A 26,711-nucleotide genomic window follows, 5' to 3' on the forward strand; every position below is an offset into this window, starting at 1 on the left:
TGGGTAAAGCATAATATTCTGTCCTTCCATTTTGAAAGTAGTACAAAGAATACAACTTAAAAAGTTTTAGTTTTTAGCAAAGGTGGTAGCAATGTTTGTTTTACTGTTGAATTTGGCTTACTTGTACACAGTTTTCTACGTGACAAACAAGTAGCTGAAGAGGCATAGTCACACCACAGGTCTTGCACTGAGACTTCGGCATTTTGCTGAATTCTGCAGCATCATGTGGAAGAGGTGTAGTATCAATTTTTTCTTGGAGAGGGACAATATAAAGAGTATTTTTTCCATTGTTGGTGGCCATCTTGAGCGTCTTGGCTGTGTAGCCTTGTGTTCCCTGAGATACTAGAGAGAGATTTCTCTGTCCGCTACCACCTAGAATATGGAACAAAAACCAAATAATGCATTCGCAATACAGCAATGTTCTAAAAGTTGAGATCATAAAGTACAAATAAATCCATAACATTATGGAACACTACTCTTGTATAGCAATGTCTTTAAAAACTACCTTGTAGCAAACTATGCTTTTCATTTTTAAACAATGCTTAAAATGTTGAATGAATCACTAGACCAAAACAATATTTCATCCATAAACATATTCCGAATATTCAAGTTTTTAATTAAGTGGTGCTGTACTGTTGATCTTATACCTGTAAACAATGGAATTGTATTGATGTGCATCTTATGCCTTTATAGCTTTTCAATCACAATGCACAAAAAAAGTGAGTTAATCGAAAAAAAAGACCATGCCTACAAATTTGAAAAATAAATAATAAAAGCCATATCAGTGTTCCATAAGTTATTCTCGGAAGAAGTGTTAGAAATGTTTTAATTAGACAAAAAAGCTTCTTGTAAAACTTATCCGGATGCTTTTGGCTCTAAGTAAATGTCTTCTATTAACTCAGACACAAAGTCGGGGAGTTAAAATGACTTACCTCCTGCTTTATACAAGAGCCATCCACCAGTTAGGGCCTTCATCTTCGGATACTCTTCATGCAGAGCTACAGTAATCTAAATTAGGGTTAAAAGAAATCAAACATTTCCTCATCATTAGTTTGTCAAATCAAATTGTAACATTTTTCAATTTTAATTTTAAAGTTTAAAATTAGATTTTTTTTTGACAAGATAAAGGCATCTAAAATTGAGAAAAGTACTTCTTCATGATCAGCATTATCAGCTATGCTGAGAGTTCGCCTTCCAAGTCCAGCTTGAAGAAGCCGTATTTCATTCTTTGGGGTTTTTGTCGTGGAGTCAGGCAAAAGACAGAATTGCAACTGAAGGTTGCGAACTGCATGTATGACATTACTAGGAGCTGGGAAAGGCCTCTTTCCTTTGGATTGCCTTCTTTGAAACATTGCTGGAAATGACCTGTAAATAAGATTATACATTTGAGGCATTAAACACTGCGCCAAATTCTTCCAAATTAAAGCAAGACTACTCATCTGATTGGAAAAGTACTGCATTACTGTTAAGGTGAAATGTCATAATGATGTTTAAGGAGGATCCAAGAGCATAGGTAATTTGCAGAGCAGGTTGTTTAAATAAAAAGATGACTTACATAAAAGAGAGTAAGAGTAAAAGCTGAACACACAATAGAGACAAATCCTGGATGCAGCATTTTACTTTTGTGCATGCCAGGTTAAAGCCTATGAATTATATTTTTAAACCAAAACCAAAGAGTAACTCAAAACCAAAAGGGTTCCTTGAATCCAGTATTCATTATATCCTTGTCAGTACAGATTTTATGTCTTCTCCAGAATACAGGGAAAAGAATATTAAAAATATGAACAACTGAAATACAAACCTAATTATCTGGGCTTCTACTTTACTGAATATCTTTGATTACTGTTCCATAACACTCCTCCCCCCCGAAAAAAAAGAAAGGAGTAGCATTACTGGCAATTTTCTTTTTCTTTTTACCTTTGCATTTCTATTTGGGTGCTCACTCTTGGGGTTTGCTGAGGCACTGTCGCAGTAACAGATGTGGTTGCAGTTCTACTCCTAATATCAGACTGGGAAGTTGACAGAATTCCCACAAGATTCAGTATAGCCTTCTCTATTGCAGTCTTTGGCTCCTGTTGAAAATATATTTATATGTTATTGAACATCTGCATCTTCATTTAAACAATACCATATGGTTTCCCGATATATCCCTTTTTCCCTTATTAACCTAATATTAAAATAGTTAACAGTATAACTAATAGTCATGAGTGAGAGTTTAAAAGAACACTGAGGAAGCTTGTTAAGCCATAATTACAGTAGTAGAAGAAAACTGAAATCAGATACTTTATACACACACATATATTTGTGCTGTCAGCAGTAATCTCCTTAAAATGACATTAACCGATTTTCCGTTAGCGCAGCATAACACGTTAGCGCGGTTTGCTCGTTAATGCGTTAGCAGCTACTGAAAGTTAAGCTAGGTCCCCTAACTTTCAGTAGCTGCTGAAAGTTGTTGTATACTGTAATTACTGTAGTATTACTCTAACACAAACTCGGGGGTGACCTGGGACCAGTGCTAAGGTCAAGTCAGAGCATTTCAGTTCCAATTATTACCAAAACGACATCTCATCGGGATTACACTTAAATCCAAACACATAATTCTCCACGATGCTGATGTTTAAGCAGACAGACCATGCCACACAGGAGACTATTTAAACACATGCAACACTAGGGCTAATGTTGAGAGCCCTTTTTAAGCTATCTTTTGGCACCGTGAAAAATTACAGTGTAGTAAACGAACATGATATTCAAAAATATATGTCTGGACAATTAGCTTGTTCCAGTAAACCATAAACTAAAGCTTACCTGCGCCGCAGAAGCGGCACCGCTGTCCTCCATCTTCAATCTGCAACCCTTCCAGGACCTGAAGGTCCGTAAAGCATCCCCCCGACAGCCAAACCCATCTGTTCTCTGATTGGATTGTTTAATTTGTGATTGACATGACATTGACCAATCAGCTTAAAGGAAGAAAAATAGGGTCAAAATTCGTACTTGTAACTTGCAGGGTTTTTTTTTCTAAGTCCACACACAAATCTTTTTTACGCACGCACAAATCTTTTTTACACATACAAATCTTTTTTACGCACGCACAAATCTTTTTTACACATACAAATCTTTTTTACGCACGCACAAATTTTTTTTACACATACAAATCTTTTTTACAAGTACAAATCTTTTTTACAAGTACAAAATATTTATGACCACATTTTGAGCCCATAAGAAACCCCTGGTTAGAGAAATCGACGGCAGAACAAATGGGAGCTTTCAAGGAAATAAATATACTTTCTGGGTACCGGATAACGACAGGGTATTTTAAATAAAAAAAAAAAAGAGTACAAATTATAACTATATTGAGAGCATACTGGCCAGCAACATGGAAGTAATCATGGCTATGGATGAAAGTGCTTCCCTATGCTCTAACATAGACTCTATATTAAAAGTGGATGCAGTCACTGTGACCCCTTTCAAGACATCAAGATGTACTGCATATTTTGAAACCTCAAGACTAGGTTTCAAAAGATCTATTTGGATAGGGTGACCATATTTTGATTTCCAAAAAAGAGGACATAAAGAACTTTAATAATACTTTTTGCTTAAAGAAAACTAACTATGTAAACAATGCCTTCTCTGTGCAGTTAATAAATGGTGAAATACAAAATGTCCCATAAGCTTTTACAAGTCAACAAGACCTGGTCAGAACCCCCTCAGGTAGGTAGATTGTGGTGTTTAAATGATGCTCACACCAGCATCCATCCTTCCATGCAAGGCAGGATGGATCCATGGTTTCTTGTTCTTTCCATCAAATTCAATCTACAATCTGAATTTCAAAGTAAAACTATTAGTCTTTTTAGTCATTTCCAGACAGTTCTCTGTAAACCCTAGGGTTAGATGTGTGGGAAAAGCCCAGTAGACCAGTTTCTGAACAAATTCGGACCAGTCTGTCTGGCACCAACAAGGACACAACATTCAAAGTCACTTAAATCACATTTCTTTCCTGATCTGATCTTCTGCAGGCCATCTTGACAAGTGTAAATGCACTAAGTTGCTGTAATGTGATTGATAAGCTAACCTCACGTTCAGGTGTGATTGGCTGATTGTTTCCAAGGACAAAAAACAAATAACAGTGATATTTCTAGCTTCACTGGATTAAGCTTTTGGCTTAATGGCAAATCCTTGTATCAGATCCACTAAGTCTCCAATATCTGGAATAATCAACATTAAGTTTAAGAGTTTGTTAAGACTACAATTACAAAACACACAGGAACAATTATTAGGATTTATTGTCTTCACAGTTCTAGTCACATAACAGCAACTGTGCTTAAAAAACACATTACATTTACACTGCTTCTCCAACCACTTCAGAAATTTCTCTGTAGAGAGTTAAAGGTATATTATATAACAAAAATAATTTAATATTTTCTTATTTTTCTAAAATCCCATTATTGATTATTTACCACTATCAGCTGTTGTTTTGGTCTCCCCAGAGGTCTTGTAGCTTTTTTGGGCTTCTTGTTATGAGTCTTCACATGTGCTTGATAACCCTGATAATAATAGAAACACTTCCCGCACATCTTACACGTGTACGGGTTCTCTCCAGTGTGAACTCTCAGGTGGGCTTTAAGAGTATCTGCTCTGGAGTAACGTTTACCACAGATCGAGCACAGGTGAGGTCGCTCTCCAGTGTGAGTTCTGAGGTGCAACTTTAGATAGGAAGAGCGTGAAAACGCCCTCCCACACTGATCGCAATGGTAATTCTTTTCTCCGGTGTGAGTGAGCATATGTATTTTAAGCATTTTAGCCGTAGTGCAGTGTTTCCCACAGGCGGAACAGAAGAAAAGGGAATCTCCTGAGTGGAGCCGCATGTGGATTTTAACGCCATTTTCCTGTTTGAATCTCTTGCCGCAGTCGGGACATGCGTAGGGTTTCTTGTGAGTCTCACGGTGTTCCTCTAGCTGATGTTTCTCAGGGAAGTCCATTCCACACTCCCCACACACGTGAACTGTAGCAGGCGATTCTTTAGGCTCGCTCTTCTTTTGAACTAAGGTCCACTTTGGAAGCTCACCTGTGAGGAGGAACAAATACAGTGACTGATAGATACAGATGGGCAATTAAATAAAGAAGAAACATCGTGATACACAAGAGGAGAAACTCAACGGATGCTTTCATGAGCACAACTGAATTAATCACATGACTGCTTGTGGTTAAAGTGTCCTGAGCACAGCAGGAGGTTCCTCTCACCTCTGTGAACTTTCATGTGTGTTTTGAGGTTTCCACTCTGGGTGAATCCTCTCCCACATATAAAGCATTTGAAAGGTCTTTTTCCCGAGTGAATCACAAGGTGGCGCTGCAGTGCATTGTACCGAGGGAACACTCTACTACAGGTCTGACACTTGTAGATCTTCTTCGGTCTGCGAAGCGCCTGCGGCGGTTTTATCTCTTCGGTCTTGTAAGCGAGGCCGGTGTGCTCACTGGTGGATTCTGAACTCGCACCTAAAAATTCTCCTGAACAAAAATAAATACCTGAAAATAATAATATTCAGAACATTAGTGTGAGTATGGAAGGCATCGAGCACTAGCAGCAAAACTCTGTTTAGATTACTGCTGCATTAAAGAGATAAAAACATTCTTCTGATTCAATCACGCTTATATGCAAAAATCAAAACATCAAGAGATTTTTCTGCGACCTTAAAAATCTTTTATGGCCAGCAGAGGATATTTTTATGTGTCTTGTGGATCGGATCTTATAAAGAAAAAATATGACATCAAAATAAAATAGTCTAACTTACCTGTAGGTGCTGCTTCATGATCTTGCTCCCGTGTTTCAGCTCCGTGGCCTTCATTTGTTTTCCACTGTGAACACATGAAGTTTTAAACTGTCAGCATTTGCCTGAGCAAAGGCTCCACAGTGGAGTGGTTATCACATTTGCCCAAAAAACAAACAATGTCAGGAGGACTCACAGATCCTTTTGAGGTTGTGCATCTGGTACAAAAACTTCAACATGTAGAACTACTCGCTGTGGTGCGCTGCATGTTGAAGTTGCGGTACTTCAACATGTGGGTGTTTCCGAAAGGCACAATTCATTCTGGGTGATACATCTGGGTTTTGAACCGACATGCTCTCATATTTGCACAATACTCCAGGGTCTCCTCCTGTTAGGAGATACCCAAACCACTTTAACTGGCTCCTTTCTATGTGGAGGAGTAGCAGTATTGAATGACCGAGCTCCTTGCCCTACCTCTAAGGAAGAGCCCAGCCAGTCTTCAAAGGAAACTCATTGTGAAATGAGTTTAAATCGACACCTATGCTTTTACTTTCAGCTCTCCCCAATCTATCTGTGAACTGGTTCCAGAGCCTGAGCTATGGACTGAGGTGAGCTTGGCTACATCTAGTTGGTATCTCACAAAAGCGCCGGCTCCTTCCCCACCAGAGAGGTGACGTGCCACGTATCAGATTTGTAAGCCAAGGATCAGAGAGCCAGGGCCTCCGCCTCTGACTGCCACAGATCACCGAACACCTATGGCCTGCTCTGTGAGTTGTGGGCCCATAAGAGGATGGACCCACATCATCCTTTTTCAGGTTGAGCAACCAAATGCTTGTCCCCAAGCCTATACCCTGAGTCTGGATCCAGGTAAGACTTCAGTAAGCCTGTCCCGGGTACCCGGTTTAAAGTATAAAATAACAGGGATTATTTTGAACCATGAATCATTCCAAACTGTTCTATGAGAGTCCAATAATAAAACTTTGGAGCTTGTAATCACTGATAATAGTGTAGGTCCCTTTAAAAAGGTCCATCCTCTGAACAGACACATTAAAAATGCTGTGCAAAGGTTTTTAATGGATGTAGTTTTTCTGTGTAGCCCTGAATCACACCCCGCCTCCTTAAATAGGTGCACAGCTATCAACAGTTTAAGAAGTCTTAATCTATAAGGTGTAAATTTGCTCACTTGAAGGTGTTTGTTGGCAGCATTCCTTTCCTGGTTTCCAAGCTGATGATGAGGCCTGTTTCCTGTAGGAACAAATGACACAAAAATCAGCATAACATTATAGGCACCAAGTTACAGAGAAAATAATGACGACTTTGGTGTTTAACTTTTCTCCAGTGACTTGTGGGGATGTGTTGCCATCGTAACAAAGAAAACCTCAGGAGGATAGCACATGTCAACTTTTTTTTTTTTGGAGAAATCCACTATCAGCGCTGTTAACAACTACAACTTCTTTAAACTACAGCATATTTAAATAAACCGATTTGCTATAGTAATATTGTTTTACTCAATACTTCAAGCAAACATATTTTAAAAAGAAAAATTAAAGATATGTAAAAAACTTTGTCAGGTTACATTAACTCAAGGCCTACTTGCCTTTCCTGTGTAAAAGTGTTCAATAACATTTTTAAAATACTGGCTTGAACTCTGTCGTGAATAAAGAGGCTGAACCAACATGGCCCCAGTGTTTTTAATTCAGAAGCAGCATTACATGACAGAAAGCTGAAAATAATCCCCATTTATTGCATACTAGGACCCAGTGCACCCACTCAGCCCAGTGACTCTCTGAAACTGTAACTTCCTTCCTTTAAAGATCTGTTAAATATTCTTTTGATCTTGAGAAAACTTCACGGGGCGATCTCGATATGGCGACTTAAAAAGCTAAATTCTGACCCACTGCACGTGCTTGAAAGGCTTGTAACTCAGACTTTTTTTCATATTGTCAAAGTAACACTTATGCTAAAGTTAAAAGACAGAGTTGTCAGAGATTTACATAATCAGTGTGATCTTCCGTTGACTTTGTTCACTGTCTTATTTCAGAGTTGCTGCCAACTTTGAAATGACAAATTTACATTGTGGTTGCTAGGCAACAGCCAAAATGACCTGGGCACTCACATGCTAACAGCAGGTATAAGTAAGACTAGGTTTGTTTGGTGGATGCTGTACACAATATCTATCCTACAAATTGGTCCAAACAAAAACTAAGTTATCAGTGAAGACCAGGCTTCATAACGATCTGTTGATGCACCTGACCCAGAGACATTTATATAAAATCCTTCTAATCTCACACAACTGCTGCTGGTGTTTAAATCAGTCAGCAGTAAATAATGGATGCGGGATAACCAGTTTTGTCCTCACTCTGGACTTTCGTTTTTTCCATGCCCCCTGGCAGCTGCTCCATTGGCTCTGCAGTTTCATGTGAAGCGTCCCCTTTGCTGATAGACTCTGGAGCATCCGAGTGCATGTTAGTTTTACTGGCACTGCCACTGCTGGAGGAACAGGGAAGACAGTGAGAAAAATGAAACAACTTTTCATGAACCTGAACTTTTAAATGAAGGGCTTACTGAATGTATACTGGAGGGATGTAGTCCTCATCCTTATTGTCACTGACGCCATCCTCATCCTCTGATGTTGAAACATCTTTGTCCTCGCCCGGAGAACACACCCAGTTCTCTGCACGGTCAACACTACAGCAAAGGAAAACGAACATTATTTCAATGACTTATAAGTTGATGTAAATATTGTGTGTATGGGAATTACGATGAAATTGAAGTCATCATCAAGTTTGAGGGATGACAAATAGCTTTGCAGTTTTATGCATACTTGTTTTGGACAAGTTGACTTTTCACTCATTAAAAATAAGCATTCCATTTACGGTAGTGTGAAGTTGTCCAATTACATATGAGACCTTGAAAAATACAAGACTGTATAGAAAAACTTCTGCAATTCTGCTAATGTACTACTTTTTAAAAAACCGTAAAAGTCTGCAATTCATTCAGATTATGACTGTTTTATTGAACTTTGTCTGTCAATACAGGATCTAACTGTACAAGGTATGCATATATGTCTGACCTAGAAATTATAATCTGTGACAACAGTATAATTAATTAAAAAAAACAACTAATAAATACTATTAATAAAAAAAACATATACCTTGACATTGAAACCTGAGCAGAAGGTTTTTCTGCTTCACTGAAACTCAGCTCTTCCTTTTCAAAGTCAGCATCTCTGCAGAAAATCAATTCATGGAGGTCAAACTAAAATCCAGAAAAATTACATCTGGTTACTAATTATTTAAATAATTGCACAAAAGCATAGTATGCAAGAGCTAACTCATAACATGGAAAACAAAAACATTATAACCTCACGTTTAGGCCTGGTAAACTCTCTCTTCTCTGTTCTAAATTTTCAATCACTCAGCATTTTACTTCTTCATAGGGTGATCACTGTCACACTACACGCTGAGGAAGGACAACTGTGTAGGAGGGATACCCACAATCCTTCACTTTGCATAGATAAATGCCCACAAATGGGGTCAGTTGATGTACTTTGAATTCTGCTTTACATAATGATGGCCAAAGCGTTAACGTTGAGGCTTCAAAATGCAATGTTCCAGAGCACTGGGTGATGTGCTTACATCCATCTTTGATATACAGTCTATGGTTACAAACAATTACCATATTACAGATTAAGTGTGGGAAAAATATTTATTTGAATAACAAACATTTGCACAATTAATCAAATGTATTGCGGTTAATGAAATATTTATGTGCCATTAATTTGAGTATGATGTCAACAACTCAAAAACTTTCTTAGACTTCATGATGTTTTTCCAACTTGATTCATGTTCATGTTCTTTTTCCTTTTTCCATTTATTGAAACACAACGTGAGTGCATAAGCCAGTGTACACCGGTCCCAAGCCCAGATAAAGGAGGGTTACATCAGAAACATACAGATAATAAAGAATGAGATTTCCATACAGAGGATGCTTAGGTGAAATGGAGGGAGATGATCCACGGTGGCGACCCCTAAAGGGTGCAGCCGAAAGAAGGTCGTCTTTTTTAATGCAAAGGAGACTATTAGGGCTGGGTATCGTCACTAATTTCTAGAATCGATTCAATTCCGATTCACAAGGTCCCAAATCGATTCGATCCTCAATTCGATTCAATTCAATTTGCATCTGGGAAATTTTGCCTCAGATAGTCAGAAACATAATTCAGATCAGTACATTTACATATTTCTGTATCTATAAAAAGGAAGCTGACACTTGCAAGACTTTATCAAAGATGTAATCATCACAGCAGATGCCTTTGTGTCAAATTAGCTGAAGATAAAACACAGAAAAACATGAAGGTGATTTTCCTGGCTTGGGATTTTATAAAAATATTCTGCAGTACATCAAAAACGAAAGAAAACCATTAATCAACATATGATTAATGGTTAGGTTCACTCAGCTTTAGCTCAGTGAACCTATTTCTAAAGCTCATGCTGCTCTTTATTCACATCTTGTAGCTCCACATGTATGATTTGGCAGTTTTGTTTTGTTTTGTTTTTCACACCGGATGTCCTTCCTGACACAACCCCTCACACTCACGCGCTCATCACAAACCTCAGTACTGGGAACAAGCTAGCATTAGCCCACCGCAACATCACTCACAAGATATGCGTCATTTCAGTCAGTATGTTGTGTTTTATCTGAAGCAAAACGAAATGAAGCTGAGCTATTATTATTACCATTATATTTAGGGGTATTATTACCTGTCCAGCAGAAATGTCGCGAACTCTGCATCAGTTTTGAACCCTTTCAGTTCCCGTATCTCCCTCCACCTCTGAAAAGCGGCTCCGATGTTTATCCTGGCTTCATCTGACACTCCCTCCTCAACGCGCTCTTTGTCTGCGAGTTTTTTTCTCTTATTCTGCTGTGCCGTGTTTGATGTTATGAGGAACAGAGGAACGGGCTCTTCGTTTGATGTCTGAGCTTGCTCCTCAGCCATTGTGTTTGCAAACTTTTCCTGACGGTGCGATTAAAGAGAGCATGCGCGGAGAACAGGGGCAGCGGAGCGCGTTCACGATCAGCGTCTTCTTCGAGTGCGATATGAATGGGTTTTTTTTCTTTTTTAAAGTTCTAATATCTTTGTAATTACATGGATTTGATGTTAAATTTATGCAGTTATGTAGTTTTGTTTTTGCATTTAGTGAACAAATTAATAACGTTAGAGAGCTAAAATTGGGCAGTTTTTCTATTAATAAGAAGTGTATCATTATCCTGGAATGTTTTAAGCCAAATCAGAGATGGTGAGGCTGGGAATTTTTTTTAAAATTTGGTCAGCTGATATGGAATGAGTCTGTGTTTTATTTATGTAGATAAGTGTGTGTGCGTTCTCAGAATATTTATTGCATTCCTGTTACTGACAATAAGACCCCAAAAGTATAACTGTGTGGTGATTGCACTGTAAAAGTAATAATCATAAAACGCAATTAGCCAATCATGTCGCCACAGCTTGCATTTAAGCATGTACACATCATGAGGAAGAAAGGCGATTTAAGTGACTTCGAACCTGGTAAGATTGTTGGGGCCAGACATACTGGTCTCAGTAAAAACTACTCATCTACTGTGATTTCCCAAACAGCCATCTCTAGGGTTTACAAAGAATGGTCAACTAAAGAGAAAATATTCAGTGACCAGCAGTTCTCTGACTGAAACTATTGTGTTGATGTCAAAGCTCAGAGGAGAATGGTCATACTGATTCAAGCTGGTGGGAAGGCAACAGTAATTAAAATAACCACAAATTACAACCAAGGTATGCAGAAGAGCATCCCCGAACCTTGACGCACAAGGGCTACAGAAGCAGAAGACCACAATGAGTGCCAGTCCTGCCAGCTGAGAGCAGGAACTGAGACTACAGTCCAAAGAGGCTTCCCAAAGTTGGACAATAGAAGACTGGGAAAATATTGCCAAGTTTAATGAGTCATAGCTTCTGTTAACTAGGGATGGGTATCGTTTAGGTTTTATCCGATACCGGTGCCAAATCGGTACTTTTGAAACGGTGCCGGTGCTCAAACCGGTGCTTAAAGAATGGAGAACACAAAATTGGTCCAAAAACCTCTCATGTTCAGCTGGTTTTTTGTAAAAAGATAACAATGTTAGCCTTTTCTGCAGCTATGGGGCATATATGGTATCACTCTTGGCTGGAAGCAGTGCTTAAACAATGGAAAAAACACAAACTTTGTCCAAAAACCTCTCATGTTTAGCCGTTTCCCACTTTTTCTTTGGTCATTTTAGCCTTTTTGGCCAGGGTGAAGGGAGTATCTGCCATCAAACAAGAAGACAGCCGCATGTAGCTATGATGAGATTTGCTAGTTCACTACCTGCATTAATGTAATAACGTGGTTAGCCTACTCAACGTAAATTACACACAAACAACATTAAGCTACTCACGCAGAGAAGCACGGCTGCTGCTGCATCATCATCCTCATCACATCTGCTACACTGGCAGGGCTAGGGGCCAGGACTCTCCTCTTCGTGTTTTTGGGGGATGCTGCTAAATCTGGGTCCGATAACAGGCACCACACCCGCAGTAGATGCGCTCGGTGTGAGGTCTCGCAGCAAGCTATCAAATACGGCGCATTTCTCGGCTTTTAAAAAAACGCTATGCGTCGCCATGTGTTTCATCGGATTCGAGGTGTTACCTCCTTTGACAGTATCAGCTTAAAGCACTTGTTGCTGCTGAGTTTGCATATTTTGCTGTGAAGTACAGCCAGACCTTTGACCGCTTCGCCGTGGGCATTTTTAATCTGTAGCTCTGCTCTAAAAGAACGAAAGTACCTGGACCCGCCTACTATCCTTGGAAACGTAAAATGATTGGCTAGAAGTGTATCACAGCTCAGGGAAAAAAAGCACCGAAAAAGCGCACCGAAATGCGCGCTGCTTTTCGGTCTGGTTACTACCGTTTATGTCAGAACCGGTGCCATCATGGCACCGGACACCGGTACCCATCCCTACTGTTAACTCATCCCTGGCTCACCCACTGAGCCAAACCGGCACCCTGGCTGGTGGAGCTTTTGAGAGAAACCATCTGTCTAATTCGGCCTGTAGCCTGATATGAAGATGCCATATCAAATACAGAAAACAAACAATCTCTGTTTCTTAAAAATGTCTGTATTCCATCAACATGGATTTTAAAATATCAAGGATATAGTGCATGATCTTTTTTTAAACATTAATTAGTATTTGGCATGCAGGTTACAAAGGCACTCAAATTTATACAGATGAGCTACAAGTGGTGGTAAATAAAAACATAATTAGAAAACATGGATAGAAGAAAAACCACACAACAAACTGTCAAACTCTTGGCAACCCACAGGAAGTCTGTGGTGTACATTTTTTAGACACAGTAATCATCTTTTCTGCAGCTGTGAGGAATGGAAGGAAGAAAAACACAATTTACTGCAATACTTTCAAACACGGTTAACAACAAAAATTCATCGATAGATTAAGTGTTAGATGTCAAGCCTGGCCTGCTGTTTTGGTCTACCAAGCTGTCTGGTTGGCCCGATGCGTCTTCCAGCATGTGTGCGTTGATGCTGCCGAAGGCCCTGACGATAAATGAAACTCTTCCCACAATCCCCGCACTCGTAGGGTCTCTCTCCGGTATGAAGTCTGTGGTGCACCTTCAATTCCTCTGCTCTGGAGTAGCCTTTTCCACAAATGCTACAAATGAATGGCCTGTCTTTAATGTGGGTCTGGTAATGCGCTGTTAGGTAAGAGTTAATCCGAAATGTCTTCCCACAAATGGAACATGCAAACGGTCTCTCCCCGGAGTGCTGCATTTCATGCAGCTTGAGGGAGGAGGCAGTATGGAATCCTTTGCCGCACTGAGAGCAGAGGAACGGTTTCTCCCCAGTATGGATGCGCTGATGGATTTGAATGTAACTCTCGTTAATGAACCTCTTGCCACAGTCGGGACAGGAGTAGGGCTTCTCCTTGATGTGGGTCTTCATGTGTTCTTCCAGCTTTTCTTTTTCACTAAACTGAATGCCACAGCGGCGGCAGAAGAGAAGAGGTGGTGCGCCGGGCTTGATGGGGCCTGATTCAGAGGCTGTCTGAGTGTGTGAAGTGATGTGGTGTGCTTGCAAAGCTGAATGACTGTCACAGTCTTTTCCACATTCCAGGCAACGGAGGGATGATCGAATCCTGGACTCGCCAGGCAGGGATTTTAAATATTCAGAGAGTTCTGACGCTATGGGATTCACCTCATCATCAAAATCCACAGCACCCTTACGACCTACAGAGAAGTGGAAGATTCAAACCATGTTTTACTCTTTTGCTTTGAGGTATAACAACCTCTGCAGTTCATAGAAGTTTAGGCTTACCTCACTTTTACATTGGGGTAAAAGTGCAAATAACTCAGGTCATAGGATTAACAGGTAGGAGATCAAAACTTAAATTGGTTAATTATTATATACTAATCATTACAATTTTCCTAGTTAATGACCAAGACAAATCTATCAGCAGTATAAATGGCAAATGCTGCTCTGAAAAACTATAAATCATGCATCTTCAGTTCCAAGATAAAAATGCATTTGGAGCAAATAAAACACAGTGCCAATGTTAAAAGTAGTGAAAGATGCCACCATTGTATTGCAACAGTGCAATGCAATGCTTCTGGCTTGTCAAGTATTATATTTGCGTTGTTAGCAGCTCTCACCTAAGTGGACTTTGTAGTGCGTTTTGAGATTTCCCTTCTGGTTAAAACCACGGCCACAGATGGAGCAGCAGTACGGTTTCTCTCCTGTGTGGATCAGCTCATGTCGCTCTAGTTTGTAGGCATGTGGGAATTCTTTGCCACACACTGAGCAGTGGTACTCCATTTTTTCTTTGGGTTTCTTCAGGAGCTCAGGAGGTATTTCAATTGGTACACAGATCATCTTTCTGCCAGGGCGCTTCTTGTCTATGGAGATGGAAAACAAGAGGAAATTACAAGGTGAGGCTTCTATTTTAAAGCTCAAACATGACGTGTAGCTCACAAACTGAAGTCTTCTTCAAAACGATCTGTTCAAAGTCAAACCAATCCTACATATCTGACACCTACAGGAATGAAAAACAGAAGCAGCAACATTTTGGCCCGAAGATATTTATATACAGATCTCATTACCCCTACACTCATTATGCATATAAAGAAAGAGTAGAGACTCTAAAGGCCTGTTTCTGTTGCATGTTGAAGACATGTTCAGATAATATTCTGTCTTTAAATGCTTCCAAACTGTTTACACTGAAATTATCATTAGAAAGCTTATACTCTATACACTTGCCAGAATCTTTGTTTGATACATCTGTTCAACTGCTCCTTAATGCAAATATTTAATCAGCCAATCACATGGCAACAACTCAATGCATTTAAGCATGTAGACATCATCAAGAAGCCTTGCTGAAGCTTAAACCAAGCATCAGAATGGGGAAGAAAGGTCATTTAAGTGATTTTGAATGTGGCATGGTTGCTGGTGCCAGACTGAGTATTTCACAAGCTCCTGATCGACTGGGATTTATTACACGACGTGTATTTATTACACGGCGTGCTGCGGGGGAAAGCCTGTTCTAACGTTTGAATCTAAGGTTTATTTTTTAACACCTGGCGGCTCTTTTTTACTTCTCATCCGTAAAAAATCTGCTTTTTCACGTGATTCAGTTTATTTTGAAAAGTCTCAACAGGATCTTGAGCTTTATTGTGAAAGGTTTATGTGGAAAATAAACAAGCGGACATACGATGGTTTTACCATTGTTGTTGCTAACCACAACGCATAAAAACAGGCGCTTGTCCGTCCGTAGTGTGGTTATATTAAGTATAAGAGAAAGAGAGAACTTAATTAATATAGCCACTACAGTGACCATCAAAAAGATGAAAAAATATTGCTGTAAACGGTTTATTTTGACACCACGAAACAAACAATAGCGTAAAATGAAACGTTAGATGTTTTTATATTGTCAGCCGATATATATCGTTATATCGAACAGCCCTAGAAAACATATCAAATGTCTCGAACTAAGGAAACGTATCATGTCAAGAAACATATTTCTTGAAATGATACAGTGGGAAACAGGGCTGTTTTTCCCACTGTGTATCATTCTCTCTTCTTTTAACAGAGTCTGGGAGCATGTGTGACCTGAGGTGAAATATGCAAGGCCTTCCCTCAAAACGATTTCTGGATGGGAGCGTAATTTGCTCTAAAGCCTGTTTATACCTTTCAGCACTGATGGTGCCCTTCCAGATGCACAAACTGACAATTCAACAGGTACTAATGCAGCCACATAGCATCACAGCAGGCTTTAAAACTGAGAGCTGATAACAAGCTGCCTGGTCCCTTTCCCTTAGTCCAAAGGACGTGGCATCTATATTTTCCAAAAGAACTTCATATTTCAATTTGCCTGACCACAAAAATTTTTCCACTTTTCCTCGGTCTTTTTTTAAATGAGCATTGAACCAGAAAAGCTTTTCTGGGTTTTCAGAAAACACCATTTTAGTACCTCAGCTGAACACTGAGCTGGTTATTCACTGATTAGGTAATTTTATTATTTCTTACCTGGTGAAACAGCCATGTTCTCTCCTTCTGCTTCACCAGATGTTTTGGTATCTTTCCTTTGTCTATACGGTCGCTTTGCTGTTGAAAAAATTAAGTCATAGATTTTAAGAATCACAGCATATAATTCAAATTCAAATTCAAACTTTATTTGTCACACACACACAACCATACACAGTATGACATGGGGGTGAAATGCTTGTAGCTGTACAATGCCCGACCATTAAATGACAGAAGAAAAGTTTTACAATATTTACAATTTACAGTTTACTACAAAAATTTACAAATTAACTTAGGAATTTACAGTAAAGAATGTGCAAATAGCAGAAGAGATTATAAAGATAAGGATGATAAATTATAGGAATCACAGCATATAAGCAAATATCTGAAGTTTGGACGTAATATTCAAGAGTCAGGCTTATTTTTTTCTTTTCTTACCAGCAGCACGGCGGGTATTTTTTGAGTTTAATTCTTCCGGTTCTGCTGCTGCATGCAAATTTCTCTTTCTTCGGGTACGTTGTGATACTTTAAGATAAAGAAAAAGACTAATTATGACTTATGAAGTCATAATAACGTAACTTCAGAGTAGTTAACATACGTTAAGCTGCAGTAGAAAACACAAGAATCACTCACTGACCTCCTGCATCTGCCTCTGAGTCTTCAGCTGGCAACAGTGGACTTCGAGAAATCTTTCTTCTGCCTCTTCGTTTTGCTTTCGGATGAAGAAAAAAGCGGAAAAGAAATCTATTACACTGATGGTCTCCTTCCATCTCTTCTGAATGTGCCACGAGTGCTACCTTTTTACTTCATGTCACTCACCAGCATTTGCAGGAACATCTAGCTCTGTGTCTGAGTTCTCCACATACACTACTGGAACCTTTTTAGTTCTTCTTGGTCTTTTTTCTGCTAACAAGTGCAAAACAAAATAACCTCAGGACCAAATGTGATGATTATTTAACAGTTTTTTGGTTTTCCTTCACTTGTGTTTACCACAGTATGAGGGGGAGGCAGCATTCATCTTTGCCCCTATTGTTTTTTCCTCTGCGTCCTCCCTTTCTTCATCTTCCCCCACAGAAACAACCTCCATGATGAGCGTCGGGCTGCTGCTGTCTCTCTGGCTTTGGCCTCGCAGCTGAGACTCCTGCATGATCACAATCATTAAAAAACATCAGAAGCCCACCTGTAAAGTCAGTTTTTAAACTACTGTATGTACAACATCCCAACTATTCAGTGGCAGTAGGTGTGTGTAGGGCAGGAGGCAAAGAGTGGTGCTGCAGATGCAAATGAGCAATTTTGATTTGATTTATGACACCAACAGTCGACACTACAAGACTAAGCACTCCCGTGGTGACTGAGATGCAGTAATTACCCAATCTTAGACATTAAACTGATAAACTGTGTTAAAATGAATTACCTTGCTAGGCGGAGGACCTGCTGAGCAATCAGAGCCTCGGTCAGAGCTGCCTGCTGTAAAAATCAAAACAGTTACCTTAGGTTAAAGAAAAAACTGACAGTCTGCAATCCAGACAAAGAAGGAATGTCAATGTAGTGATAAACTAAATGCAAACTATGAGTGCTGTGAGTATCTGGGAAAGATTATTAATGCATTTCTTCTGTTATTTAAGATATTCTTTAGCCAATAAGCTTACAAATTCACATGAGAAACAGAATCAAGGAAGGACCCTTGTGTAAATAAATGAGTATTGTTTGCAGAAGTCGTGGGTTTTTATTAAACCCGCGGTGCTGATAACTCACCAGAATCCCATTCAACCACTTCTCCATCAGAGTTGATTAATCCTCCAATCTCTTCATCTTGTTCCTCTTCTTCTTCCTCGCCCACCTCCTCCTCCTCCTCCCCTGCATGCAGTCTTACAGTCAAATGTAGCGTTTGATCGTTTAAGTTTTCAGATGCCATCTTGAGCCCGCGTGACTTTGGGTGCTCACGTTTAGGAGAATTCTAAAAACAGAAAACAGAGCTAAAAGGAATTCACGACGTCAGAGCACATCTGTCACAAGGAAGCGAAGAAGCTACTGAATGACAAAGTTATCTGCAGGTTCTGGACAATGAAACAGTTTTTGTCATGTTTACTCGTTACACCACTACTGGTGGATTTCAACTGAAACAATCAAGACTGAAGTACAGACCTGCAGCTTTAATTCAGGGGGTTTAAACCAAAGCATTGCATTAACCATGTAGAAATTATAGCCATCCAATTTTATACATTGTTTCCCATTGTCAGAATCTAAGAGCAAAAGGTCCATTATGTTGTTATTCCATGACAAATTAGGCAGATAAAGTTTCTGGAGTTGTTTATCATTGTTGAATTTGTATTTGCTATCCTTTTATTTGAGTCCAAAAGGGGAAAAAAATGCTGGCAATGGCCAGCGCTACGCCTCAGCCTCCTGGTAGATACACTTATGAAACGAATCCTTTCCTTGGTTAAGGCAAACAGCTTCTGCCTACATGAATGCAGTGCAGAGGGTTTACAGAAAGGTGCAAACCACTGCTTACACTCACGAACAGGAAGACGAAATCAGCCAGAAAACATCAAAATGAGTCTCCACAGTTCCGAAAAAAAAGCTTTGAGTGAAACTTAGCTCAACTGGTACCAGAATGATAGGAAGAGAAAAGTATGGAAGAGAGAAGCAGCTCATGATCTGAAGCATACCACATCATCTATCAAACAATGATGATGGTGGAGACAATATTATGAGACAATATTATGGCATTAACCAATGTAAGCAGGTGATTACTGATAATGTGACCGCTGATAGAAGGGGCAGGATGAATTGTGATGTGTGCAGGGCTACACTGTCTGCTCAGATTCACCCACATGCTGCAAAACTGACTGAACAGTGCTTTACGGTGTAAATCATTAATACTCAAAGCAAAGTGCAAAAGCAACCCAAATGTTTCTCAATGCAAATAAATGAAACATTCCTCAATGACCAGATTGAAACAAAGAGACCTACAAACAACCAACACCCGTAGGTGTCTGCAGTAAAGGCCAAGCAGAGCCTCTCAAGGAGGAAACACAGCATTTGGTGATGTCCGTGGCTGCCAGACTTCAGGCAGTCATGACTGCAAAGATTTGTTATCCAAGTATTAAAAACAACCATTAAATTTAGGATTATGTTAGTTTGTCAAATGATTTTAATCCTGCATTTCTTAAAGTTAAAGACATAATTTTGTTAAACTTCTTGAATTAAAGCTAAAACTCTGCACTTCAATCACATATTGAATGCTTGATTTCAAATCCAAAGGCAAAACTGCAAAGAATGTGTCACTGTCCAAAAACACCGGACCTCACTGGACCGACTGAAACAAAGGGCCTCACACAAAAACAACTTCCTATTCTCATCCTCTGCCCTAACGCATGTGACATTTCAAATTGGAGCCATCAAACATTCAACTGCAAAAACGCCAAGATTAATGAAGCCTCTTAGAGAGTAGCTGCATATTCGTGGAAAGTCATCATTAGTATTTTGAACCCAAAGGGCCAGATTTATGAGCGTGTTACGTCAGCGTGAGCTGGGTTTTGGAATAAAAGGAAAGTGTTCTCTGTATTTACACACAGTGCAGTGACAATACTGCATGTAAGAGGTGGGAGTTAATATCCCAACGTACAAAACATAGCAAGAAGAATATAAGTGCACAGATTTTCCAGCATTACCACTAATTTAAATATAACAAAATGCATGTCTTATTTATACAACTAACCACACTTATCACTGCTGTTTTCTCCCATCTAACCCAAAAGATCCAATTTTAGTTTCAAAAGTTAAAAACTATAAAAAGCAGTCTCACACTGGGGAACTTCCAAGTCATGCAGTCAAAACTTAGGACAAATAAGCATTTTATTTCTAAATTTTAAGGGGAAAAAAGGTAAAAAAAACAAGGTCTGAAAAATAGTGGGAAATTCAAAATTCACTTTGTTTTTATACAGCTTCCAACAGAGCAGCACTACACCGTGACATTAAGAAGCAATCACTTACAGCATAGGTGTCAAACTCTGGCCCGCGGGCCAAATTTGGCCCGTAGCCTAATTACATTTGGCCCGCGAAGCCACACCAAATTACTATTAGAGCTGGCCTACTGGTATTATATAGCTAATATATATATTGTTTAGAATTAAGCTTTGCTTGTTCCATATTCAGTTTTTTAGCAAAATGTGTTTGAGTCCATAAGAAAAGATTCATTCTTATATCTGGAGGAATAAATATATTTCAATAAATATTAACGTTAGCCCGCGACTTTGTTCCAGTTTTGAATTTTGGCCCACTGTGTATTTGAGTTTGACGCCCCTGACTTACAGAGTTTAAAAAAAGGGCACGAGAGAATTAAAACTGAAGAAAACACTGAGGATTTCTTCTAGCAACATTTTCTTGTACTTAACACAGCAGAGCTGGACCACTCTTGGTAGGGGAAAATTAAAAGCTACATTCTTTGAGTCAGTCTTAAAACAACATGTCATTCCTTTAGTATGCGCCACACAAAAACATCCCTTCCTAAAGTGTTTATAATGTAAGCAATGTTACGAAGTCCTCATCTTATCATCGTCCCTCCACTGCAGTCAAAAACGTAAAATATCAAAATATAGATTTCTTCCAGTTAAAAGGGAGTTTTTACTCCTGACTGTCACCATGTGATCGTGTCTAGCAGATTGTCAGATCTAAACCTGTGAGATCTAAACTGATTTGAGACGCACAGCACAAGGACTGATTCTGTACTCATATTCAAAAACAACAGAATGTGATCTTTTAATGGGCAGCATGAACACGAGGGATGAGTTTTAATGGTCACATGAGTTTTAAGACCCGATCTTTAAGAACAAACATGTACACCTTCCTGCACGAGGCCGACTGGAACATTATAAATGCATTCACGAATAACACATAAATAAAATTTAGTAAGCTAGATGACTAAAAAAAAGAAACAATGAAAACTTCATGTGTTGATCTTTTCATAATATCTACAAAATCTAAAACAACATACAGTTTGGCAAGGTGCTGACGTTTCGGTCTGCTGTAGCTCTTCTTCTGTGTGTAAAGATGCTCTCTGGTCTCGGTCCCAGCGCTCCTGATGGGATTTCACGTTCCTTTTGTGACCGGGGGTCATGTCCCGTCCTGGACAGGAGAGGGGATTCTCTCCTGTGTTATTGCACTGATGTACAGTCACGTTTCCTGATGCCTTCCCACATTTGCAGGAAATCTGCGGTTTCTCATCGGAGCTCGCGAGCTTGTGTCTCTGCAGGCTCTCTGTGGCAGGGCAAGGCTTCTCAAACCGTTTCTCCGCTGCACATCCTCTCTGGGGTTTCTTTACGCCATATGAAGCAGAGCTCTCCACGCCACTCGCTTTCTGGTGGGGAAGGCAGCCGTCTACAGAAGCATCCTCTTTTTCTCTCTCTGAGCTGAGGCTCTCATCTGCGTTTAATATATAAAAAAGGTGAAAAATCACAAAGAGCAACAATGTGTGTATCATGTAGTGAAGAGAAGCTATAATTCAAGATTCTCCACTCACTATTCTCACTCACAGTCCAGCCATCCTCTTCCTCTTTGATGATTACTCGGATCTCTGGAATCTCACAGGTGTAGTCGGGGCTTGCTGGTGCTTTTTTGGGGGAAGACTGGTCACTGCAGTTTTCATTCAGACTCAGTGATAAAGGATCTTGAAGTTCAGGATCCTATTAAGATATCAAACAGAAGGAAAAACACGTCATCTACTCTACAACAGCTCAAGTTTCACACAAGAAAAAAGAGCTGCTATATAAAGCCATCAGAAGTTACTGTTTATTTTTATATTACGCCTCTGTCAGTGCACCCCAGGGTGGCTGTGGCTACAATGTAGCTTGCCACAAACCAGTGTGTGAATGTGTGTGTGAATGGGTGGATGACTGGTTGTGTAAAGCGCTTTGGGGTCCTTAGGGACTAGTAAAGCGCTATACAAATACAGGCCATTTACAATAACTTAATCATTTTGAATACTTTTACTTGACATAATACAGCAGTTAAACATCCATTTTGGTCAATTATAAAACAGATAACAACTTTATACTTTCATCAATAAAGTGCAACTTATACATTTTGTAATATCCATCCATTCCTTTTCAGGGTCGCGGGGGGTGCTGGAGCCTATCCCAGCTGTCATAGGGCGAGAAGCGGGGTACACCCTGTACAGGTTGCCAGTCTGTTGCAGGGCTAACACACAGAGACAGACAACCATTCGCACTCACATTCACATTCTATGGGCAATTTGTATTAATCAATTAACCTATCCCCACAAGCTGCATGTCTTTGGACGGTGGGAGGAAGCCGGAGTACCCGGAGGGAACCCACGCAAACACGGGGAGAACATGCAAACTCCACACAGAAGGACCCCGGCCTGATGGTGGAATTGAACTCAGGACCTTCTTGCTGTGCGGCAACAGTGCTAACCACCGTGCTGCCCCATTTTGTAACAGGCTCTTCAATGCAAACATTAGAAGAGAGAGCGATGACACTCAAACAAACCTAGATTAAAAAGTCAGCGAACATTTTGAGCAGCTTTTATCAAATTTCATAACTGACCTTATATCTGCTTTTATGGCTAACTGACCACTGAAATGAGGTTAAGTTAATTTAATTTAGGTAATGCTTCAAAATATCTGCCCAAATGGATACCCAGAAGCATTTGAAGATGACTGTAATGTAAGTGATATTGCATTTTGTCAAGTGATTACATAATATGGCGTTACATCCTAGACTCGAGAGTTCAGGTTAAACAAGTAAAACTACTTAGATTAATGACGGCAAGAATAAAAAAAACTCTTACCACTCTTACAACATCTAATTGATACGCCAGTTTTAGCAAATTTACACTGGCTCCCTGTAAAATATCGTATTGATTTTAAGATTCTTTTACTTACTTTTAAAGTTTTAAATAATATGGCGCCTAGTTATTTAAACGAACTCCTCAACATGTATGACCCCAAAAGAGCAGTGAGATCATCTATCCAGTTGCTCTTAGCACAACCAAGGTCTCGATTGAAGCATAGAGAAGATCGGGCCTTCGCAGTAGCAGCACCCAGACTCTGGAATAATCTGCCAGAGGAGATTCGTACTTCAGAGTCTATTCAGTCATTTAAAATGCATCTTAAAACTCACTTTTTTAGTTTGGCTTTTAATTCGAGTTCAGTACGAGTACCATCAGGCCTGTTTTATGTTTTTATTGTTAATTCACTGTTTTCTTATTTATCTGTATTTGTTTCTAATTTATCTGTATTTGTTTCTCTATTGTTTTCTTTTGTTTTTAACCGATGAAACACTTTGGTCAACTCTGTTGTTTTTAAATGTGCTATACAAATACATTTTGTATTGAATTGAATAAACATCTGATATAATATGTTCTAGAGCCCGGCTGATATAAGATTTTTAAGAACAATACAGAAACCGATATTTGGTGCTTTTAAAAATCTGATATAAAAGCTGCTTTTTCTGTCAGACAGATGAAACACAGAGATTATATGTTGTGATTTGTTATTTATGAGTCCTTACTAACATAACCATCTTGTTTTATTGTTCTAACAAGTCGTGGATAACTCGATCTGCTTTGATGGCTGCCGTTCCAAACACGTTACCAACATAGACGTTTCAGAGTGCCCCCTGTAGGACAAATTATGCAACATCAACAGTAACAACATAACTGAAATATGTCTCTTCTTGTATACTTCTCGTTAAGTGCAATACTGATATACTGGTACTAATACTGTGTAATGTAAACATTATATAATTGTGCATTAATTATATAATATAAAGAAACAATACACCTGAGCCACAGGCTGTAACCGCACACACCACGAAAAGGAAATCACCTCAAACATAAACTCTAAAAGTTCACTTTTTGTTTTTTGAACACAGATGATGAGCACACAGCCTCGATATGACAATGTTAGAGTACATTTAGCAGATATATTATGAAACATGTTAAAACTGGCCTAAAATCAACCAACCATCATCAACGAAACAACCACCAGTGAATCCCATTTAACTAGTTACCTTACTAATTTAACGTTTATATGTCTTTAACAACCATACCAACCAACAAAATGTCAAGAAACGTATTAAATATGCATTAAAATTACCAAATAAACTCGAGCATGAACTTGAATTGATTTGTATCCCAGCCTAAAAAGTTTAACTGACCCGTTTAACTGGACGTATGAACGACTTCAAGAATCTGCTGTTAGTTTCAACGTAACCCCCCCCCCCCCTAAATACTGTACGCTCCAAATATTGCCTCCCCCCCCCCTTCGCAATTAATTTAGGCTGATGAGGCTACCAAGTGGACTGCACACACATAATTCCCGACGACCCGGACCAACTCACATAAATGTAATGTGGTCTGTATTATTCCACCCTGGTAAAATTATAACCTTTCCTACCATAAAGCATTCATGCAGGATAATGTTAAACTTCTGTTTTAAGTGCTGCAGAATATTTTCTAACACAGTCTGAAAAATTAACCTGGATTTATTCTGATAGTTATATATTAGTGTCCGGGAAAAGAAAAACGCTTTCTCAAGTTTCTAAATTCACAAAAGTAAAAATATTTCTCTTATACAATTGTAAAATGAAAACAATCCATTTCAAGAGATTTAGATTTTGTTTAATAGTTTAGCAGCAAGTTCTGTTTAGACCTTTCTTGGGTTCCAAGAGTCAGCAACCTGAACAGCCTTTCAAAATAAACTTGTTTTGTCTCGTTTGCTTGCGTTATCCCCTGCAGGAAAATATTCTTGACTATTTCACTTGGCCGCTGAATATATGCCTCCACGTCTCCATCAGTCAGTCGCAGTGTATAAGTCATTGTACTATCGTAATGAATGCAGCTCTGCCTTGTTTAATAACAATTACCGTTTGCTAACCAGCTAGCTTTAAAGCTATAATGACATAATTGGTTCTGTGCATGAACGTAAGAAGGTTAGCATCAAGTCCACACCGGTGCACTCTCAAGTAATACGGTGTCCCTGACCTACGAGGATAACCTGTTTACGACGTGCATTTACCTAACTGGTTAACTACAGCAGCTACAGCAAACTGCAGCCAGCTGCACAGTAACAGCCTGAAAGCAGCTACGCTGTCACGTTACCTCAAACATAGTGCGAGGTCGGAGCCGACTGTGAAGGATGTCATAGGAGAAACAGGGCTACACACGGGGTTAAGTACAAGCGTTATTCCGGATGGGAGCAGCTGTCATGAACTAACCGTGCACTCTGTGCTAGCTAAACTGTGTTGCGCCACCACTTTTTTCCTTTTTTTCTTTTAAACAGCGGTTCTTCTTCTACTCCGCCTCCTCCTCTTCTTCTTCGACGCTGAAATTGCTGCCGCTGAATTACTGCCTCCCCGTGATTACAAGGTGTGCATCTCTACAGACAGATGACAAAATTAAATATCCATTTTCTGCCCTCCACTTTTTCAGACATCTTTCCTATTCTCATTCTTCTTCCGGCTGCTTCCTTTAGGGGTCGCCACAGCGGATCATCTGCCTCCATCTCACCCTATCCCCAGCATCCTCCTCTGTCACATCCGACATACCCCAACCCTTCACCACATCCTTCTTTTTATTCCTCCTGACTGCAGCTCCATCTTCAGCATCCACTATCCCCTCCTGTGCGCATGCCATCCTTGCGTCTCTAACTTTTTCCCCAAACCGCTCAGCCTGAGCTGTCCCTCTGATGTCTAATCCTGCCTATCCTCATCACTCCCAGTAACAATTCGGGCACCTTCAACTCTGCCACCACCAGCTTCACCTACTGCTTTTTTGTCAATGTCTCCAAACCGTATATTATAGCAGGTCTCATTACCATCTTAAAAACCTTCCTTTTAACTCTTTCACTTCTGCTCCCTACTCATTATAGATCACAATGTTGTCTGCAAACATCACAGTCTATGGAAACTCCTGCCTGATCTCATCAACCTGTCCATCACCATAAGCAGTCACACTGAAAGTGAAATAGATATGCAAATATGCATATTTACTTCTTTCCTGATAATTTATTACTATTATTTCCTGCTGCACACTTGCAGACTGAAATGTAGCCTGTTGAAATATGTGAGGTAAAACCCTTTCCCTGGTTCACTGACGAACCATATTTCTGATTGTTTCCAAAAGCTTTCCTACTTGACAATAATATTTTATGACCCCCAATTCCTAAAAAGCTGGGATGCTGGGTCAAATGTAAATAAAAACAGAACACAAAGATTTGAGAAATCCTATACACCCATATCTTCTTCATCAGAGAACATTGAAAACATTAGCATTTCATTTGTAATCTGATAGCAGACTTTGGGCGTGTTGGTGCAAAAACACGTTTATGCCTCTCAAACTACCATCTTT

General features: G+C 39.5%; 3 protein-coding genes across 3 annotated transcripts; all 3 read right to left on the minus strand.

Moving 5' to 3' along the window:
* Positions 1-100: 100 nt before the first annotated feature.
* LOC146630211 (uncharacterized) lies at positions 101-2,838 on the minus strand. Its single transcript, XM_085356555.1, has 5 exons — positions 2,806-2,838; positions 1,918-2,072; positions 1,152-1,365; positions 933-1,008; positions 101-372 (listed from the first exon to the last, which is right to left on the minus strand). The coding sequence occupies exons 1-5, from the start codon at positions 2,836-2,838 to the stop codon at positions 101-103; spliced, it is 750 nt and encodes a 249-aa protein (XP_085212681.1).
* A 1,601-nt stretch (positions 2,839-4,439) lies between these two features.
* Positions 4,440-10,758, minus strand: LOC146630212 (uncharacterized). Its single transcript, XM_085356807.1, has 8 exons — positions 10,523-10,758; positions 8,917-8,991; positions 8,328-8,450; positions 8,122-8,252; positions 6,946-7,007; positions 5,787-5,850; positions 5,239-5,520; positions 4,440-5,062 (listed from the first exon to the last, which is right to left on the minus strand). The coding sequence occupies exons 1-8, from the start codon at positions 10,756-10,758 to the stop codon at positions 4,440-4,442; spliced, it is 1,596 nt and encodes a 531-aa protein (XP_085212933.1).
* A 2,198-nt stretch (positions 10,759-12,956) lies between these two features.
* On the minus strand, positions 12,957-25,605 carry LOC146630213 (uncharacterized). The gene is made up of 12 exons (XM_085356802.1): positions 25,464-25,605; positions 21,861-22,023; positions 21,336-21,763; positions 18,095-18,296; positions 17,754-17,806; positions 17,330-17,480; positions 17,159-17,242; positions 16,977-17,051; positions 16,778-16,864; positions 16,343-16,420; positions 14,473-14,715; positions 12,957-14,049 (listed from the first exon to the last, which is right to left on the minus strand). The coding sequence occupies exons 1-12, from the start codon at positions 25,470-25,472 to the stop codon at positions 13,265-13,267; spliced, it is 2,358 nt and encodes a 785-aa protein (XP_085212928.1). The 5' UTR covers positions 25,473-25,605; the 3' UTR covers positions 12,957-13,264.
* Between the last annotated feature and the right edge of the window lie 1,106 nt (positions 25,606-26,711).

Source organism: Diplotaxodon limnothrissa, linkage group LG6 (assembly GCF_057381915.1).
Source record: "Diplotaxodon limnothrissa isolate DT_005_m linkage group LG6, D_limnothrissa_male_GT1.1, whole genome shotgun sequence".
Classification (NCBI taxonomy): domain Eukaryota; kingdom Metazoa; phylum Chordata; class Actinopteri; order Cichliformes; family Cichlidae; genus Diplotaxodon; species Diplotaxodon limnothrissa.

Coding starts and splice junctions, on each gene's coding strand:
- LOC146630212 (XM_085356807.1), bottom strand. CDS start 10,758: ATGGCTGAGGAGCAAGCTCAGACATCAAACGAAGAGCCCGTTCCTCTG. Junction 8,253..8,327: donor ATCCCTCCAGTATACATTCA/GTAAGCCCTTCA, acceptor CTGTTCCTCCAG/CAGTGGCAGTGCCAGTAAAA. Junction 5,851..6,945: donor CTGCCAACAAACACCTTCAA/GTGAGCAAATTT, acceptor ATGTGTTCACAG/TGGAAAACAAATGAAGGCCA.
- LOC146630213 (XM_085356802.1), bottom strand. Junction 21,764..21,860: donor CTGGACTGTGAGTGAGAATA/GTGAGTGGAGAA, acceptor TATTAAACGCAG/ATGAGAGCCTCAGCTCAGAG. Junction 17,052..17,158: donor AGATGTTCCTGCAAATGCTG/GTGAGTGACATG, acceptor TTCATCCGAAAG/CAAAACGAAGAGGCAGAAGA.
- LOC146630211 (XM_085356555.1), bottom strand. CDS start 2,838: ATGGAGGACAGCGGTGCCGCTTCTGCGGCGCAG. Junction 2,073..2,805: donor GTGCCGCTTCTGCGGCGCAG/GTAAGCTTTAGT, acceptor TATTTTCAACAG/GAGCCAAAGACTGCAATAGA. Junction 1,366..1,917: donor ACCCAAATAGAAATGCAAAG/GTAAAAAGAAAA, acceptor TCTTATTTACAG/GTCATTTCCAGCAATGTTTC.